Source organism: Armigeres subalbatus, chromosome 2 (genome assembly GCF_024139115.2).
Source record: "Armigeres subalbatus isolate Guangzhou_Male chromosome 2, GZ_Asu_2, whole genome shotgun sequence".
Classification (NCBI taxonomy): Eukaryota; Metazoa; Arthropoda; class Insecta; order Diptera; family Culicidae; genus Armigeres; species Armigeres subalbatus.
Genome location: NC_085140.1, coordinates 257,132,188 through 257,150,125, shown reverse-complemented (window position 1 = coordinate 257,150,125; position 17,938 = coordinate 257,132,188). Strand labels below are relative to the sequence as shown.

The 17,938-nt window shown below is 40.1% G+C and overlaps 1 protein-coding gene across 1 annotated transcript; it reads right to left on the bottom strand.

Annotated features, from left to right (window-relative positions):
* Window positions 1-625: 625 nt before the first annotated feature.
* On the bottom strand, window positions 626-17,738 carry LOC134212111 (beta-hexosaminidase subunit beta-like). The gene is made up of 7 exons (XM_062689662.1): window positions 17,268-17,738; window positions 2,875-2,954; window positions 2,655-2,813; window positions 2,511-2,586; window positions 2,333-2,448; window positions 1,101-1,835; window positions 626-1,042 (listed from the first exon to the last, which is right to left on the bottom strand). The coding sequence occupies exons 1-7, from the start codon at window positions 17,365-17,367 to the stop codon at window positions 686-688; spliced, it is 1,623 nt and encodes a 540-aa protein (XP_062545646.1). The 5' UTR covers window positions 17,368-17,738; the 3' UTR covers window positions 626-685.
* Window positions 17,739-17,938: the final 200 nt, after the last annotated feature.

Here is a 17,938-nt window from a genome sequence, read left to right as displayed (position 1 = left end):
GGCGTTGGTCAGTTTGCTTCTATTCCACTGCCCAAGCGTTGAAGTCGCCTCCGATGATTACCGGTCTACGGCCGATCAGCTTCTCCGTGGTGCATCTAGCATCCGGTTATACTGCTGTAATATCCACCTTGGGATTGCTTAGCAGCTACACACGAAGATCCCGTTAAGTTTGGCGATTACGAAACCTTTGCTTGAATAGAATATTTGCGAATCATTTGAATATCCGCAATCCGCGATGAATATTTTGATGTTTTCTAACTTTCGTGAAGAACGAAAGGGAAAGAGATTCGTTCGTGCAGTGCCCTTTACTTGAGATCTCTCCCTATCTCGATGGTCCATACATTATATGAAAGATCTCATCATTTAAATGCCAACCAAATGTGTCAATTTTTATAATGCCACATTAATGATACAAGGTAGGTTGAGAAATCTTACAACCCGAAAGATCCCCCCGACCGGATTGGGAATTGAACCCAGGCTTGGTAATGGCGTGCCGTTACCATTTAGGCTATCTAAGAGTTATAATCCCAACAATCCTACGTACCTGTGATATTCTGCGTTTGAAAGTAAAATAGTTCTGCGACTAGTAATTGGCGTTCGTACAATAAGGTAGACTAAGAGAATATTACGTTTTATAATTCACCATGAAGTGTATTTTTTTTGTAAATCACCTTTTCACGAAACCTCACAAGCACAACCCAGGTCCATTGGGAGGTTGAGCCGGTATGCCGCGTAAATTCATACGACATGTATGCTCTTCCAAGCGCCGGGCAGCATCATCGATATTGGTAACATCTACTTGTGACCAGAGTTTTTCGGCCGTGGCAGAAACTCGCGGGAAGATCCGTTGTAGAATGTTGTTATCGTCAACAACCTCAGCCCACATACACGCCTCACCACCTAAAACCAGATCCTTTTGTTTCTGGGTTCCAACGAAGTCATGTGGGTCACAATTGTAGAATTTTCGCCAGTCTCCTCCAGTGTTCAAATGATCTAAATACCAACATGATGAGAGCAGTGCGGGTAGGCCATCACTGGTAATCTGAAATTTGTAAAGATATATTAATATCTTACTTGTTTACCATAATTTACATACAAACCCTGTTTAGAAGATCCTGACGGTTCCCTGTCCAAACATGTACGACAGTTCCATCCGGTAAGCGCACTCCGTTGACATAGACTTCTTGCCAGACAAGGGAACTCCTGTTCAGCACATCGATCTGATCGACAATGCGCTGAATGAATTTCTCCTCCAACATTTCAAATGAGTAGAGCCTATTTTGCTTCATGTACTCCATCACGTCAGGGTTGCTGGCCCAGCATTCAAATCCAACTTCATCACCGCCAAGGTGAACGAACTGGTCTGGGAATACCTCAACAACCTCCTGGAACAGCTTGAACAAGAAAGTGTACGTCGATTCCTTGGTCGGATCAATTGGACCAAGTTTGCCCTGATACTGTGCCTGACATGCGGTCAGCAGTTCTGGATGGGAAACACCCCAAGATCGGGTATGACCGGGAGTATCGAATTCCGATACGACCCGAATGCCCCTAATGCGAGCCTCTTCGATGATATTCTGTACGTCCTGTGGTGTGTAGATCATCGAGGGGTGATAGGCACCTTGCTCGCTCAACTCGGGATACGCCTTGCTCTGGTAGGGAAAACTATGGTCGTCGACAATGTGCCAATGAAAAACATTCAGTTTGTTGTATGCCATTCCATCGAGGATTTTGATCAACGTACAGACGGAAATAAAATGACGTGAAGTATCGACCAGAAGTCCTCGGTGGGAAAATCGGGGATTGTCCGTAATGATTGTCAGATTGACATAGAGCTGTAATGTATATTTTATCATATTATTTTTATTTAGTGATCCATTCATCGGACATTTTTGTCTATTTTTTTTTAAATAAACATTCGATAGATTATCCTGAAAATTCTAGCACTAACATTGATGTCAAATAAATATTACACTTCCAGCAACGAATATAACGCCAGTGCCGATTTTCTTACGAAATGGTCATGTTAAAGACTTAATATTTCGATACCTAGTTACTAGATGTGTTACAATTCTGCCTTCCAGCTCAAAATGATCTCAGCTTTCAATTATTGGAAGTTACGCCCGTTTTCGATAAAAATAATTATAAAGCTATCACTTTTATATGGGATTGCATACAAGTGGAGTGGCTTTATATTTTTTGCTAGCAAATTTACAACCAGAGACCGCGTCAGATTAAAAATCTCCTATGAAGGATGTTCAAATAGCAGAGATAAAAGTTTATGAAAACTGTCGAACATTCTGGTTATTGATTACATGTAGGCCGTACTTACCATACTTCCATCGTTTGAAAGTACTGCCAACTGCGAAAACGATTCCAAGCCCCTCAGCATGCCCCAAACAGAAAACGACTCAATTGTGGCCCGTGTTTCGCTAATCACAATGTTATCTGAAAATCAACGAAATTAATATCGTAAAACATGTTTAACGCGGTTGATCATATCATCATACAAGATTCATCCATTCCTAAGTACGGTAGTTTTTCGCATGGTGCCTTGAGGTTCAGAGTCACTTCTTCTAAATAATCCTGAAAGTGTAACATGACTATGAACATAATACTATCGTCAACTGAATATCGATTTGTCTTTTACTTACGTTGAAGTTCATATCCGAACGCCATGATCGTCTGGAGATAATTTTATTCGTCCCGCTGGCGCTAAACAGTGATCGCCGGGAATCGTTGCCGACATTTAGCACAATATTCTGGTAGCGATCGACGGCTTTGGTTAGAATATCGCACGTTTGATTGACAACCTGATTTGGAAGAGATGTAAGATAAACATGTTTTTCGTGCATGACCATCAAGCTAATTGACCTGGAAATGGAACGTTGGCCGCTTGATCACCGAGTATCGCTGGCTAACGGTTTGGGTTTTTGGTTTTGGCCACAATGCACCTGGAATGAGTTAAGTGAACATATGTAGGAACGTACAGAGTAATTAGCGGTGTCTAGTCGTGTTTGCTTGTCACGAATGAAATAACTGTGTCAATGGTTGTTCCAGCGAAGCGTCAAAGGTTTAAATGGACATGTCGGAAAAGCGGAAATGGTGTAATCTTCTAATCTGAGTTGTAACAATAATTATAGTGATGTGATTATGTGAGCATTTGAATGCTGATTACCAAGATACATGGGTGTTTTGTTAATCCAAATCTTTTCACATGACACTAACATGCCGCCATCGGGGATGACAATGGGTCTGGGGGTGAGAATGGGTCATTGCTCTCACTGGCAGTCTGGAGGTCGTACAGCAAAATCGTTCAAAAAGGTCTCTTATATTTTAGTCTTCTTGCCCTCAGATACATTCAATCTATTTCTATTTAGAAGTTGTACCCTTTTGAAATGTTGGTGCCGAATTGTCTAGTAGCGGCAGTTGCGTCGATTTAAGCTCCAGAATCGTCGTGGGAAACGCTGAGCTGAGTTTATTTTGCTCCTGAGCAAGCAAGCATTTCATTTGACCAGACCAACTCGAGAAGCCATTTTCAATGACGAATATGCCAAGAGCGAGAACCTAACCAAACTGGATTTTGACACTGTGCAGACGCCTGGTATAGCTGGTAAATTGGTGGAGTGTCGAGATTGCAGCTCTTCGATCAGCTTGCCTCAAGGCTAGTAGACGAAGGATGCAACGTGCCCGCACCGAGGAGGCAAGAGTAGAGCGCCGTGAAGTGTTTCGTGCTACGAAATTGACCCCCAACAAGGCCATTAAGCGCAGCAAGAGAGCGTGTTTCGACAACCTGTGCGAGGGAGCCAACGCAAATACGTGGGGTGACACCTACAAGATTGTGCTGGCCAAGACTAGAGGGGGCTCTTCACTCCGCGAGCGGTCCCCGAATATGTCTGGCCTGATGCACCATACGGCGTTTTCGGGACGGCCGGAATGGTGGCTAAGGTGACGAACGAAGAGTTACTCGCAAACTCGTTACTGGTAAATTCCCTGGAATCAAACAAAGCTCCACGGCCTGATGGAGTTCCAAACACCGCTCTCAAGGCAACTAACTAGAACATGTTTCGGCTAGATATGCAGAGATTCCTCAATGACTTTATAAAAAGACAGGAATACCGTCTTCGATCAGAGGTCGTACAGACTGAACACTTAACATCTAGCATGAGACAACGGACAGGACACATAACACCCAGTGGACCATTGGAGAATTTTTCGATCACGAAAAGTTTCCGCCTTACCAGGGCGGGAATCGAACCCACACTCCATAGCACATTCGTCTAGACGATTGATGTCGCTAACCGCATGGCCACGAAGCCCACTTTTAGTTTTCCCTATAGATGGAAAAGGCAGAAGTTGATGCTACCAAAGGCCGGGAAGCCACCGCGCAACCCCTCGGCGTACAGACCAACCTGGCAAATTGACAAGTTGCTGGAGAGGATCATCCTCAACAGAGTGACCCCGTACTCAGAGGATACCTCTGGCCTGTCAAGCAATCAGTTCGGTTTACGTTGGACGCTATCAATGTTCGAGAACTGGCAGAGTCAGGATCTGGTTCGGGAGAGGAAGAACAAAAGACATGCATACTGATACGAGAATAAAACGGAAAGTGATACAGTTTTATTTGAATATGATGCATCTAAACAACATTAAATTAAGTAGGTTGCTACTATGGCAACTAACGATCGAACGAAAAAGGCGAGATATTCGATACTGTGCATTATGCAGCGTACACACCAGTCAAGCAGTTTGACGAACATTGACTCCGCCCCCTAGAAAACGCTGCGGTTGCTGCTTTGTTTGAACGTGTGTAATGGTACGTACACACGGTCAAGCAGTTTGACGAACATTGACTCCACCCCTCGTTTAGTATGGGGGTTTGTGCGACTTCACTACAAATGCTCGAACATGTTCGGCAAACCTTGACTCCACCCCGACAACTCAAACCAAAATCAAACCGTTTTATTTTTTTCCAATCTAGCCACCAACTTTCAAATGGTTAAAAGGTTAAAAGACTATTATTCTTCCATTTACTTCCACTATTAACTTTTTTATGTATCAACAAACAGATGTACGTTTCATTAGTGACACTGGTTGTGATGAATGCATTCAACAGCGCAAGCTGGGTTGCCTTTGCACTTTCGTATGGCTTAGCATGGACTAGAGGCCTTGATAAGAGAAACGCGGATTGGCATGTGCCGCCAATGGAACCGTCAAAAAACAGCAGCCAATCAAGCAAGAGACCTGCCAATCAGCCAAAATATCGGCTCAAATACTGACAATGGCTAAATTCGATTTAAAACCATTTATGAATGAACAAATTTTGAATGCATTTTACATTTGTTATCAATAATATATTTTAAATCAATGATAGATTATGAAAAGCAATTGCTTTGTTTATTGAATTCTATTATCATGTGATATGAAAACATTTAATAGCGGTATGTAGAATATTACCTGGATAAACAATTTCTTCCTTTTCATCTGTTGTTCTTTAATCAAGAAGATTGACTGCAGTGTTGGCAGAGTTACATTTTCTATCCGCGTTTTTCTTATCAAGGCCTCTAGCCTGGACAAGATTTTGGAAAGCTATTTCCAAAACCATGTAGTACTATCAAACGATATCGATGCCGGTCAGAGAAGCGATCCTACACAGAGTGAAAAAAATGGGATTCCAACAATTTTTAATTTTATTTCAACAGTTTGAGAAATTTGGTAAACAGCTAAACCATTTGATCCAAATGAAATAAATGATTGATTTGAATTTTTTTTTTCGAGATTCTGATTTTAACAGTCAACGTTTTCAGAACAATACATATTTGAAAAAATAATCAAACAAACATTAGCATTTGACAGTTTTGGCAACACTGACAGGTATGAATAATATAATATATGCTGCTTCTAAATAAATTTGTTTCAAATACCATATATTTTATTTCATAATTTAAGAGATTTATTGTTAGATAAGTGCGTAACACGCCTGCGTAACGCATACAAAGTGAAATTGTAGACACTTCCGAAGTAAGGGTCAAAATAGAAACTAAACAGTAGACTGGCCCAGCTTAGTATGGGGAGAAGAAAATGTTGTCGAATTCCACGGGGCACCCCCCAAAATTGTGTCTTTGGGTGAGAAAATCAATCTCTGAAAATTTCAGCTCAATCGCTTGTTGCATGAGCTGGCGCATTTGAATTGAAGTTTGTATGGAGATTTCAGCCAAAATGTATAGGAAAATACACCTCCGTCACTCATTCAATCTAGAAATTGGTTCTGATTGCTCGATTGACCTCAGAATTGCAAAAACGGCAGTTGGTATGCTACAGAACAATTTCACAGAACATTGTATGATGATTAAATGAACTTTTATATAGTTTTCGGCTGATTTATTAGGAGCTGAATTGTGTATTTTTGGATTTATTGATCGGATCGTATCAGCCGAAACCTATATAAAAGTTCATTTAATCATCATACAATGTTCTGTGAAATTGTTCTGTAGCACACCAACTGCCGTTTTTGCAATTCTGAGGTCAATCGAGCAATCAGAACCAATTTCCAGATCGAATGAGTGACGGAGGTGTATTTTCCTATACATTTTGGCTGAAATCCCCATACAAACTTCAAATCAAATGCGCCACCTTATGCAACAAGCGATTGAGTTGAAATTTTCAAAGATTGATTTTCTCACCCAAAGACACAATCCTGGGGGGTGCCCCGTGGAATAAGACAACTTTTTGTTTCCTGGGCCAGTCTACTAAACAGCTTTACTTTTGGATAGTTTGTTTAAAAGCTAGTTCGCGAGAATCACGGCCCTACTTGTATTGATGTTTCACGATTTGGCTAAACTTTCAAGGTTTCTTCTTATATATAAAGTAAAATATTTGCCAAAATGTAAGAATATAGGAAATGGGGTAAACCCTTAGCTTTAACCGCCCTTCTTCGATTTGATTTTTTGGTCAACTATTGAACAGAATATGCGGAGATCTGTTATTGTGATTTGTTCTTGTGATCTGGATAGTTTGCTTCAAAATTGTTGTGTTGTATTTTTATGATTTTTCAACTTTTCCAGTGAGATTCACTGTAAATTGATACACTTTCGAATTGGAAATTGTCTCGACTTTCCTGGGCATAAAAGTATCATCGTGTTAGCCTCATGGTATACAAATGCAAAAATTGAAACATGGCTTAGAAACCTCGCAGCTAATAACTGTGCACTATGGGGAAAGGAGTGGCCATTAATCGAAAAATTTACTATCTCCAATTTGTCTAATTTATATATCATATGAAAGTATATACCCTAGATAAGAGAATCGGAAAATATAGAAGCGCTATTGTTTGAGCATCAAACAGGCAAGTTCATCGATGCACCCCTTGGCGAAATATGCGGCTGGTGGTTGTGCGTAACCACCCATCTCCCAAAAGAAGGTTTTTCTCAGTAACGGTGCCATTCCAAAATTGATTAGTCTACTACTAGCCAATGAACGGTTCGGACAGGGTCCAAATTACCGAGGAATTGTATCCAAAATATATGTTTAGTGTTTAAGTAAAATAAATGTAGTTTCTGTTAAATAAAGTGTTGTTTAATAAGCCAATGTAGTGTGATGTGTAATGTGCTGTGGACCTTAAGCAAATAAATATGTAACTGTGTAAAAGACGTGTTGAATTTGGACCAAAAGTCCGAGGAAACCAACCCAAAGCCCACGAATAGAATCCCAATTGGCCGCCCAAGATTGTGTTCACCTCAGCCCCAAGAATCCCCTTTGGAAAACCGCCAAATTATACAGTCCATTTCGGAGGTAGAGGACCAGCTCCCAAACAGCTATGTTTATTCTGTCGAAAGATATGGGCTGGCGAAGTGAAAAAAGCTGATAAAAATAAAAATTCGTTCCTTACTTTGAAATGTATGTTATGAAGTCAAATTTTCTCCAAATATAAAGTTTTATAAACCATTTCAAAGCTTAAAACTGTTAAAATACGCGAAAATCCCGGCGGATTAATTAAAAACATTTCGCGAGGTGATCGCGATCGTCGCGGAATATGCGATCACAACAAACAATTTGCACGGAACTGCGAAACAACTCACTTGACGGTTCCTTTCACTCAAATCCGACCTTGCGTGGAAGAAGCCAAAAATAAGTAAAATGCGAAAAAATCCGGTGAGTACTTTGCCTTTACTCCCGTGTTGAATTTTCACCCACTATGAAGTTTCACCAACTCAAATTTATGTTATTTTCACTCACTCGAGACTATGGTGAAAACAACTCAAATTTGGCTTCTTCCACGGAACAGCACACGTTGGGTCGATGCAGCTCTCTTTGTTTATAATAACATTCATAAGAGGGAGTGAGAAAACTACCTAATATTGAGTTAAAAATTTGAACCTCGTACTCAAAGTTGAGTTCTTTAAACTTTTTTTTTTAGGTTCTTTATTTTTTCTGTGTGGATGTCAGACTGAATGACGTCTTGTCAAATAAACGTCAGAATATTATCCCCACCATGGACTTGCATGCAACATCACTACCAATATTGGATTGCACTACAAATGTTTATGACTAATCAAAACAAACCAGAATTGGTAGAAGTGTTGCCAGAGTCACTGGAATATACTAGTTGAATTATGAATTATGTTTAAATATCAATAATGTAGAATAACTTGTTAATGTAATATGACGATGGAAACTAATGAACAATATACTCTGAGAACCAACAGAAAATCGTGTTTGATATTCTAATAGGTTATGGGCCCAGTGGTTAACTGGTAGAAAGTCGAGTCAAGTGAAGTTATTCTAAAGCGATTAGTTGAAGAAGATGCCTGGTAAGAAGGAAGATATTGCCCTCGGGGTTACCGATGGGGAACTAGCTGGTGGTCAACCAGTAGTGAACAACAAGACGGAACGCATTCCTCTTGAGCGAGGGCCGTCGTCCGTTGCGGCGCTCTATCGTGGAGACCGTTCGTGCGTATTCGACGGGAACGAAGCGAATTTCCCTGCTTGGAAATGGCGGATTGAGCACCATCTCAATAAGATGCGTCTGGTGCATACGCTGTTGAGGACTCCCGTGGAAGAAGAATATGCCCACCCGGTGCCGGGAGCGAAACCCGAAGAAGAAGCAGCGAGGAAAGAAAAAATATATAAACGGATGGAAGAAGATATGGACGCTTTAGACGAAATAGTGCTGATGGTGAATAATCAGGTTTTAAATCAATTGATTGGCCTAGATTATGCGAAGCAAGTGATGGATGTGTTGGTCAGCACATACCAGAAAGTTGGAACTGGAGCAATGATCACGATGCGAGATCGTCTATTCAATCTCAAACATAAAAGTTTTGATAGCCTTCAGCGTTTGTTTGATGAATACGATCTGATCATTCGAGAGCTGGAAAGAATGCGAGCTGGACTAACGCCAGCGGAGAAGATCCATGCTCTAATTATTGCGATGCCAAACCGATTTAAGCATGTCGAGGGTGCATTGACTGTGCTACCAAACGATGAGTTGTGTCGTAAACCATTAGGCGAGATAAAACGCATGTATTTGGATGCAGAAATGATCGATGGTGAAACAATGGGTGGAAGGCGGATCAGAGGGTTCGATGACGTCGCACTGATGTCGAACAAAAAGCACGTGAACGTTTGCTTTGGCTGTGGAGAAACTGGCCATTACAAAAACAAATGCCCGTTGAAGAAGAAGAAAGGACAATGGAATGGTCAACAACCATGTCAACATCCCTGATGGCAGGAAAGAACCTGAGTTGCCATCATGCACTGATGACTCAAACCAGCGGCAACGGTGAAACATCACGGAAAGTGAGATTTGTGGTCGATTCAGGAGCCAGCGACCACATGGTGAATGACGAGCGAATGCTGTAAGATGTGGAAGAATTGGAGAAGCCAGTCGTCATTGCAACTGCTAAATCAGGAACAACTCTTTGGGGTACGAAGAGAGGTAAGGTACGAGTGAGCAGTGTTGTCGGAGAAAACAAAATAAAGAAACTCGAATTCTATAATGTGCTTTTTATTCCGGAGCTAGATGTGAATCTCCTTTCAGTTAGAAGGGTAAATTCTATGGGAAAGAAAGTTACTTTTATGTATGAGGATGTCGTAATCCATGATGGTGGGGAGGTTATCGCCCATGGAATAATGGAGAATGGTCTTTATTATTTGCAACTGGAATTGAAGGGCAATGTAACCTCAGCATTAGTAGGAAAGGACCAGATAAATGTCGAAACGTGGCATAAACGATTGGGACATTTAGGCAAAAGTAATATGCTGAAATTAGTAAGAAATGGCATGGTTGAAGGTATCGACTGTGGTGAAGAAAGTGTTGGCAGTTTGCCAGATGTTTGCGAAAGTTGCCTTGCGGGGAAGCAAGTTAGCAACAAGTTTAATAGTTTGCAGTTGCCAAGGTCTACTAGACCATTGGAACTAGTTCATTCCGATGTTTGTGGATCTATGGAGGTAGCAACTCATGATGGTTATCGTTATTTGGTAACATTTATCGATGACTTTACGCACTTCGCCGTGGTTTATCTTCTGAAATCAAAGAATGAAGTCTTCGAAAAATTTAAGGAATATTACGAATTTAGTACAGCACATTTCGGTCAGAAACTGTCTAAATTTCGTACAGATAACGGTGGGGAATATCAGAATAGAGAGTTCCAGAATTACTGTAAAAGTAAAGGAATTCAGATGATATATACGGTACCGTATACTCCTCAGCAAAATGGAGTAAGCGAGCGTTTCAATAGAACATTGATGGAAAAAGTACGCGCAATGCTACATGATAGTGGGTTACCTAAGAAAATGTGGGGAGAGGCTGTTTATGTAGCGACATACCTTACAAACAGGTCCCCTACGGTAGCATTACAAGAAAATAGGACGCCATATAAAAAATGGTTTGGAAAACTCCCAAACTTAAAAAATCTTAGAGTTTTTGGATGTACAGCATACAAACTCATTCCAAAAGAAAAGAGAACATAATTAAATTCCAAATCTAAAAGATTGATATTCGTGGGCTACGCGAATAATGGCTATAGGCTATGGAATGGCGCTTTGAAGAAAATTGAAATTGCCAGGAATGTAGTATTTGATGAATCGAAAACACCATATATCGGTGAGTCTGCAGGTTCAAATGATTTGGTTTTCTGAGCTGAGCCAGTGAAGATATATCAGCTTCCACACTGATATTCTTCCCTCCCCCTTCATACGGGAGCTTGGCAGAAGGAAGGTCGTGTAATATGTGCCATCAAATATTGCCCTTCGCTCGCTTTCAAATCGACTTCTATAAAAACATTCTTCATGCCTGCCGTATCCTAACGGAACTATCAATTCTATACTTTCGCCTCTAATTCTATCATGAACATGTACGTCCAAGTTTGGAAGATGATATTAGCATTTCCATATCATTGACAATTTATTGATTTTTCTTCTATCACACGTTAACATAAGAACCACCTATAAACATATTTTTTTAGATAACTCGGTTTTCCGTATTTCATGCTTTCAAAATTAAAATTCTCTAAGAAGCTACTCACGAAACTTCGCCTGATAATTCTCGTAGGAATCCTCCGGAGACCCGCCCAGAAATTTTTCCGAAATTTCTCCATGAATTTCTCCGAAAATATCCCCAGAAATTTCTTCGTTTAAAATACCTCTGGAAATTTCCTCAGAAGTTCCTCCGGAAATTTGATCAAAAGTTCATCAGGCAATTCCTCAACAAATCCTTTGAAAATACTCCTAGAAATTCCTCTCAAAAATTCTATAGTGGTTTCCAAGGATATTTCTTCAGGAATTCCTCCGGAGAATTGCCCAAGATTTCCTCCACAAATTCTTCCAGGAATTCGTTCATAAAATACCTAATGATTTCCTCCGGATATTCTCGACACAATCAACAAGTTACTTCAGGAATTCCTTCGAAAGTTCCTCCAGAAATTCCTTCGGAATGTCCTCCACGTATTCCTTCGGAAGTTCCTCCACGTATTCTTTCCGCAGATCCTCAAACAATTCGCTCGGAGCTCCTCCAGGAATTCTTCCGGAAGTTCATCCAGGAATTTCTTTGGAAGTTCCTCCAGTAATTTCTTTGGAAAATACTCCAGTAGTTCCTTTTAAAGTTCCGTCAGGAAATTCTTCAAAAGTTCCTTCAGTTCTTCCAGTTATTCCTGCGGAAGTTCCTCCAGGAATTCTCTCGGAAGTTCCTCCAGGAATTCCTTCGGAAGTTCCTCCAGTTATTACTTCGAAAATTCCTTCAGGAACTCCATCGGAAATTCCTTCAGGAACTCCTTCGGGAGTTCCTCCAGTTATTCCTTCCGAATTTCCTGCAGGAATTTCTTCGGAAGATTCGCCAGGAATTTATTTGGAAGTTCCTCCGGGAATTCCTTCAGAAGTTGCTTTACGTATTTCTTCCGAAGTTCCTCAAGGAATTCCTTAGGAGTTCCTCCAGGAATTCCTTAGGAGTTCTTCCAGGAATTCTTCCGGAAGTTCCTCCAGTTATTTCTTCGGAAGTTCCTCCAGTTATTCCTCCAGAAATTCCTCCAGGAACTCCTTCGGAAGCTCCTTCAGAAATAATTTCGGAATTCCCTCCACGTATTCCTTCTAAAGGCGTTCCTTCGGAAGTTATTCTAGGAATTTCTTCGGAAGTTCCTCCAGGAATCCCCACAGAAGTTCTTCCAGTCGGAAGTTCCTCCAGGAATTCTTTTGGAAGTTCTTCCAGGAATTCCTTCGAAAGTTCGACCAGGAATTATTTCAGAAGATCCTCCAGGTGTTCCTTCGGGAGTTCCTCCAGGAATTCCCTCAGAAGTTCCTCCAGAAATTCAATCGGAAGATTCTCCAGTTATTTCTTCGGAAATTCCTCCAGGAAATTCTTCGGCAGTTCCTCCAGTTATTCCTTCCGAAGTTCCTCCAAGAATTTCTTCGGAAGTTCCTCCAGGAATTCCTTCGGAAGTTCCTCAGGGAATTTCTTCGGAGTTCCTCCAGGAATTCTTCCGGAAGTTCCTTTAGGGATTACTTCGGAAGTTCCTCCAGGAATTTCTTCGGAAGTTCCTTCAGAAATTCCTTCGAAAGTTCCTCCAAGAACTCCTTCGGAAGTTCCTCGAAGAACTCCTTCGGATATATCATAATACTATCATAATAATATCATAATACTTTGCGATAAAATGGTCCCGCAAACCTAATGTCCCCAAATGTCCCCTCATCTGTACATGGGGGATTGAAATATAACCCTAGTGCTACATTTTAGTGAGTGATTTGCTTGCGCATATTTGCGCTTTTACGAGAACGCTGCAATCAAAGTTTTCTAGAAAATTTTGGTTTTTATTCTCTACACCTCGTAATGATTGGAAAAAGAACAACATTATCACTGGAAATATTATTGTTTGCTATTTGACGCATTCTGTATTGGAAACAAACAAAAAAATAGCACGGGATATGTAGAGAATCTTGTCCCAGAAGAATGTTAGTACAAATAATAATAAAATCAAGCCCTTGTTTTCCAGATTGGTCCAATACATGGAGTGAAGAGGCTGCCCTTCAATTGAAGCGATTGAAATAGAATGATCAAATCGGATGAGCGTAAGTGCTAAAAAAAGTGATTATTCCTGTATAAGTATTGAAATTAGAAATATAGTCATATCTTGTGAACTAATAGTTCGATTTGGCCAATTTACAATAGGAAACCAGTACCCAGCGTAATTGGTGCTTCTTCAAAGAAATTGACCAACATCATATTCTCCGAATCCGTTCATTTTTTTTTAGTTTGCGGAAGACGTGAATAGAAAGAATCTCTCATACTACAATGAAATCGTAAATGTTGTTTCTGGTGCAAGATGTATTTCTAGCTCTTTAGTTGCTTTATTGCTCTACGGGTTAAGTGTTTTATCCTAGATCTGTTAGTAAAAAATATTCCCTTTGGAAAATTGACTATTTTTTTCTCTGCGAAAGTAAGCAATTTTATAACCATGTAAACCACTTGGCACATAGTGATAATAAAAATAAATTTGAACAAAAACGGACAACCAAAGTTATTGCATTTTTTTCGATTTTCGCTATTTTTTTACATTAATTTTTGAAGAACTGTTTTACCCCATTTTCCTTTCATGTAAAAATCTGAAAATCTGCAAAATGTCTTATTTTATATATATATGAACAAATCCTAAATTTTTTTTGACAAATCGGAGAACATCTATACAAGAGGGGGTCGCGCTTCTCGCAAACTGGCTATTAAGGTACAACACCTCACACGTCGGCTAATCAGCATTTTGGTATGGACAGTGCAGGTAGGCGCGTGGTACATCGTAGGTTATGGGACCTCTTCCCCTTAACGTGTTTATATCGCTAATAACAATAAGTTAGAGTCTTCTAAAGATAACTTATCATCTATGGGGAATGCAAATGTTACAAAATTCGTGGCGAATGAACCATGAAATGCGTCAAATGTGGGGGCCCGCCTTGCGTGAAGATGAGTTAGCTCGATAATACCACTGGACTTGTTTGATATAAGAACTAAAAGCATTGTTTATCGATAGGAGGATCATTATGTAGATTCAAATTTGAAACCGTCACGAAAATGGTCAGGAAGTATGAGCATGAGCATGAGCATGATTGACCGCCCACGGTTGCTACTCCGTTATTGCCAGGTCAGCTGTAATTACACAGAGAACCAAGAGATGAAGTTTGGGACTAACATCATCTTCAATGTGTAAGAACTGGTGACCCAAAAATAAGCAATACCAGCGCCGGCCGTGTCCGAATGCAGGTCAATTAAGGAATAGGTAGGAAATTGTTGACGTGATACTCGCTTTGATAGAAGCCGACGAGTCATCTGCACTTCCACGAGAAATCACTGGGATGTTGGATATATGGGGTAGGGAGTGTGACAGGGTTCGTTTTGGTAAACGGTCTGCCGTGTATAGCGTGTAGTTTGATTTAAAACGAAAAAATCGAGCGAACGCTAATTATTTCAATTTTCGACCGCACTACACAACTGGATGCGAACTATTTTTTCTCTTTCTGATCAATTTACACACCCGCACAATGCAGAACAAAATTTCGGTGACCGGCCGATTGTTTTGCTTTCCGCACAAAGCAGAACTGAATATCGATGATCGGCTGATCGCTCTGCTTACTGGAGAAACACGACTGGACAAGAAATAAACTTTCCCTTTTTAATTTATTCACCTTCACAAAGTAAAGCAATATTTCGGTGACCGGCCGATCGTTTTGCTCTCCGCACAAAGCAAAACTTTTAAATTACGATGACCGGCCGATACGATTACTGGAGAAACACGACTGGACAAGAAACATATTTTCACTTTTTTAACTATTAAAAAAAACATCAGCAAAACTTAGGCAGGCAACTCCATCCAGAGTCGGATTATTAACAACTTTTTCTGTGAGGATTCGCAATTATATGTATTATAACATGGAGAAAGGACGTTCCTGGCCTGGTATGGAAAGATAATAAAGAATTTATTACTGCTGCGGTCTAAACACACTTCGATCCAAAAAAAATTCTCATTTTTCAATATTTGATCACTTTTCATAGTATTAGACTATGCACACTTTTGACACACACACATACTTGCACAGAAAATTCCGACAAAATTGATGTTTCATTCTTTTTTTTTTAAATAAGATGAATTCGTTACCATGAGATAAAGAAGGGAGCAGTTCTCAATTGACTATAGCAGACAGGCTGTGATAAAACGACTATTTCTCGTTTATTCCCTGTCGGAAAAAGTAGGATATCGCCTTTTGTGGTAAAATAGTAAGAATATAAGACACAAGAGATGCCTAAAAGAGATGAAATTTTGAGAAAAATCAATATATATATATATATATATATAATTAATGAGTTTTATCTTATTCATTTTGCCTTAAAATTAAAAAAAAAAGTTGTACACAAACACAATGTAGTACATTTTGCTTAGATAGTTGATAAAAGTTCCAACGTGGTACTTCACAATAATGAATTTGTATGACAGGATCTGCTTTACTGTAACCGTTGAAAAGTTATAGAATATCGACTCAAAGAATTTTCACAGTGGAATTATACATTATACAACATACTAAACACAAAAATAAGCAAATAAATATTTCACTTAGCTTTTTTTACACCTAAGCCCAAAACAGGAATCTACACTCGCTCGCAGCTTGATTTTTGTATTTCCTATTCTGCTTCTTGTCTTGCGGAAGTAATTTCAATTTGTCCGGTTCACAACACTTCAGAAAGATGTAATTCAAGACTCCAACACACATCCCTCCTTCCGCTTTGGTGGCACTTTCACTTAACAACACGCTGCGACAATTCTTTCGACAATGCCACGATAAACCGTGAGGAAGATCACTTTCTCAACAGCAATATTATTATGGAAAAGTCTCTTTAGGGACGGACAACTAACTAATTAGCTAAAAGTAATTCAAAGCAAAAAAAATGACAAAAATGACACCCGCGAAAAATTCTCAACTTCATCACGAAAATGGTCAGGAAGTATGAACTAATAACTCAACCGCCTTCCAACCGATTTTGGAGGTTTTGGTATCAATCGATCGATGAACTATAGTTGAAAGAAAGAAAAGTTACGGCCTTATGATTATTTCATTCTGCGATGGGCGTAAACAGTTGACATTTATATTAGTAACTTTCAAAGATTAAAAATTCATTTTGAGCTGGGAGGCAAAATGGGAGCTTTTCTATCGCAAGGAATCGTGATTTTGATTCTCAAAGATAATCAAATCTGCGCTAGTGTTATGCTGACTTCCGGGGAATATAGAACAACGTAGTACTTTTTTAGCTTCGAAATAAAACAGGTGCATCACCGCCCAGGTTATCGTTCATAATGAAGCATGTATCTGAATGACTGTTTTCGTAGGCCGGCGAGGTTAAACCCCCGTAAACTGATAAGAACAGACAGTACTAATGTGGGCGCCGTATAACATAGAAAGCATTTCGACTAAATAATAGCTTGGAAAATTACGTTGATATATTGCTGCATGCCTTAGAACAACAAGAACCTTTAGAAACCTCCAAAGGTTTAATGTCAAACCTTAACTCGATCGGCTATCTCCGTATTAGGAATGCCTTTGCACATACCAACTTCACTTCGACAAGCAATCCGACAAGCTACTTGCGAGAATCGAATAAAACAAGACACCTTTCAACTCATTAAATTAAATTAAATGTCAAATGAGTTCCTTTATCAAATTTGCCACTGAATGAAAGACTCATAATTTTTAATTATTAAAGCTTTTCAGTCCGGTTATTAAATTCGAGTATTTTCTACCTTTGGTCGCTTTAACAATAGGTCCTGGATCCACAATGTAGGAAAAGGTGCCTTGACTGGTGAAGAACCATAAACATAACAGCAGCCCAAATGATCTCATATTGACTGCCAAACCGCACTAAACAAACGAATGGTTCAATTATTACAACACTTGTCTTCGGTATTCTTCCTCCACAACTTTCAGATTCGATATGCACACTATTGCTGCAGATGTAACGTGTTTTATTATATTCCTGGCCTTGCGGTCGTTTCAAAGCAGCATTAGAAATGCACGAATAAGTCACTCGCGCACTTTTCTCCTCACTTCCCTATCACTGATTAACTATCAGCCTCGCTGTGTCCGTGACCGTGCATTGATACAGACTGAGTCGCTCAATTCAGTTTAGTGGGTCTGCTATGCGGCGGGAACGTCGCCGCACCGCGAACGATGCTCTTTTGGCCTTCGTGCGCGCTTCTCCGGTTCATCACCACCGGCGCGGCAGCAGCGAGTAAGAAGAGAACAGTACAAGCAAGTGCCGAATCATTCCGGGCCGGGTACTTACATACTCTCTGTTGGGCTTGCCGTCACCACACAGCCTAATACGAAACATCTCCAGGCACAATTATCCCGGTAAGAGTCCGGCACGAATAGTGTTTTTCTCGTCCACTTCTTGTGAGTGATGTATATGCTG

What these genes read in the sequence shown, in the direction of transcription:
- LOC134212111 (XM_062689662.1), bottom strand. Translation starts at nt 17,367, where the DNA reads ATGAGATCATTTGGGCTGCTGTTATGTTTATGGTTCTTCACCAGTCAA. An exon ending in GGCCAACGTTCCATTTCCAG is followed by an intron (nt 2,814 to 2,874) that starts GTCAATTAGCTT and finishes CTTCCAAATCAG; the next exon opens with GTTGTCAATCAAACGTGCGA. An exon ending in GTCAGGATCTTCTAAACAGG is followed by an intron (nt 1,043 to 1,100) that starts GTTTGTATGTAA and finishes TACAAATTTCAG; the next exon opens with ATTACCAGTGATGGCCTACC.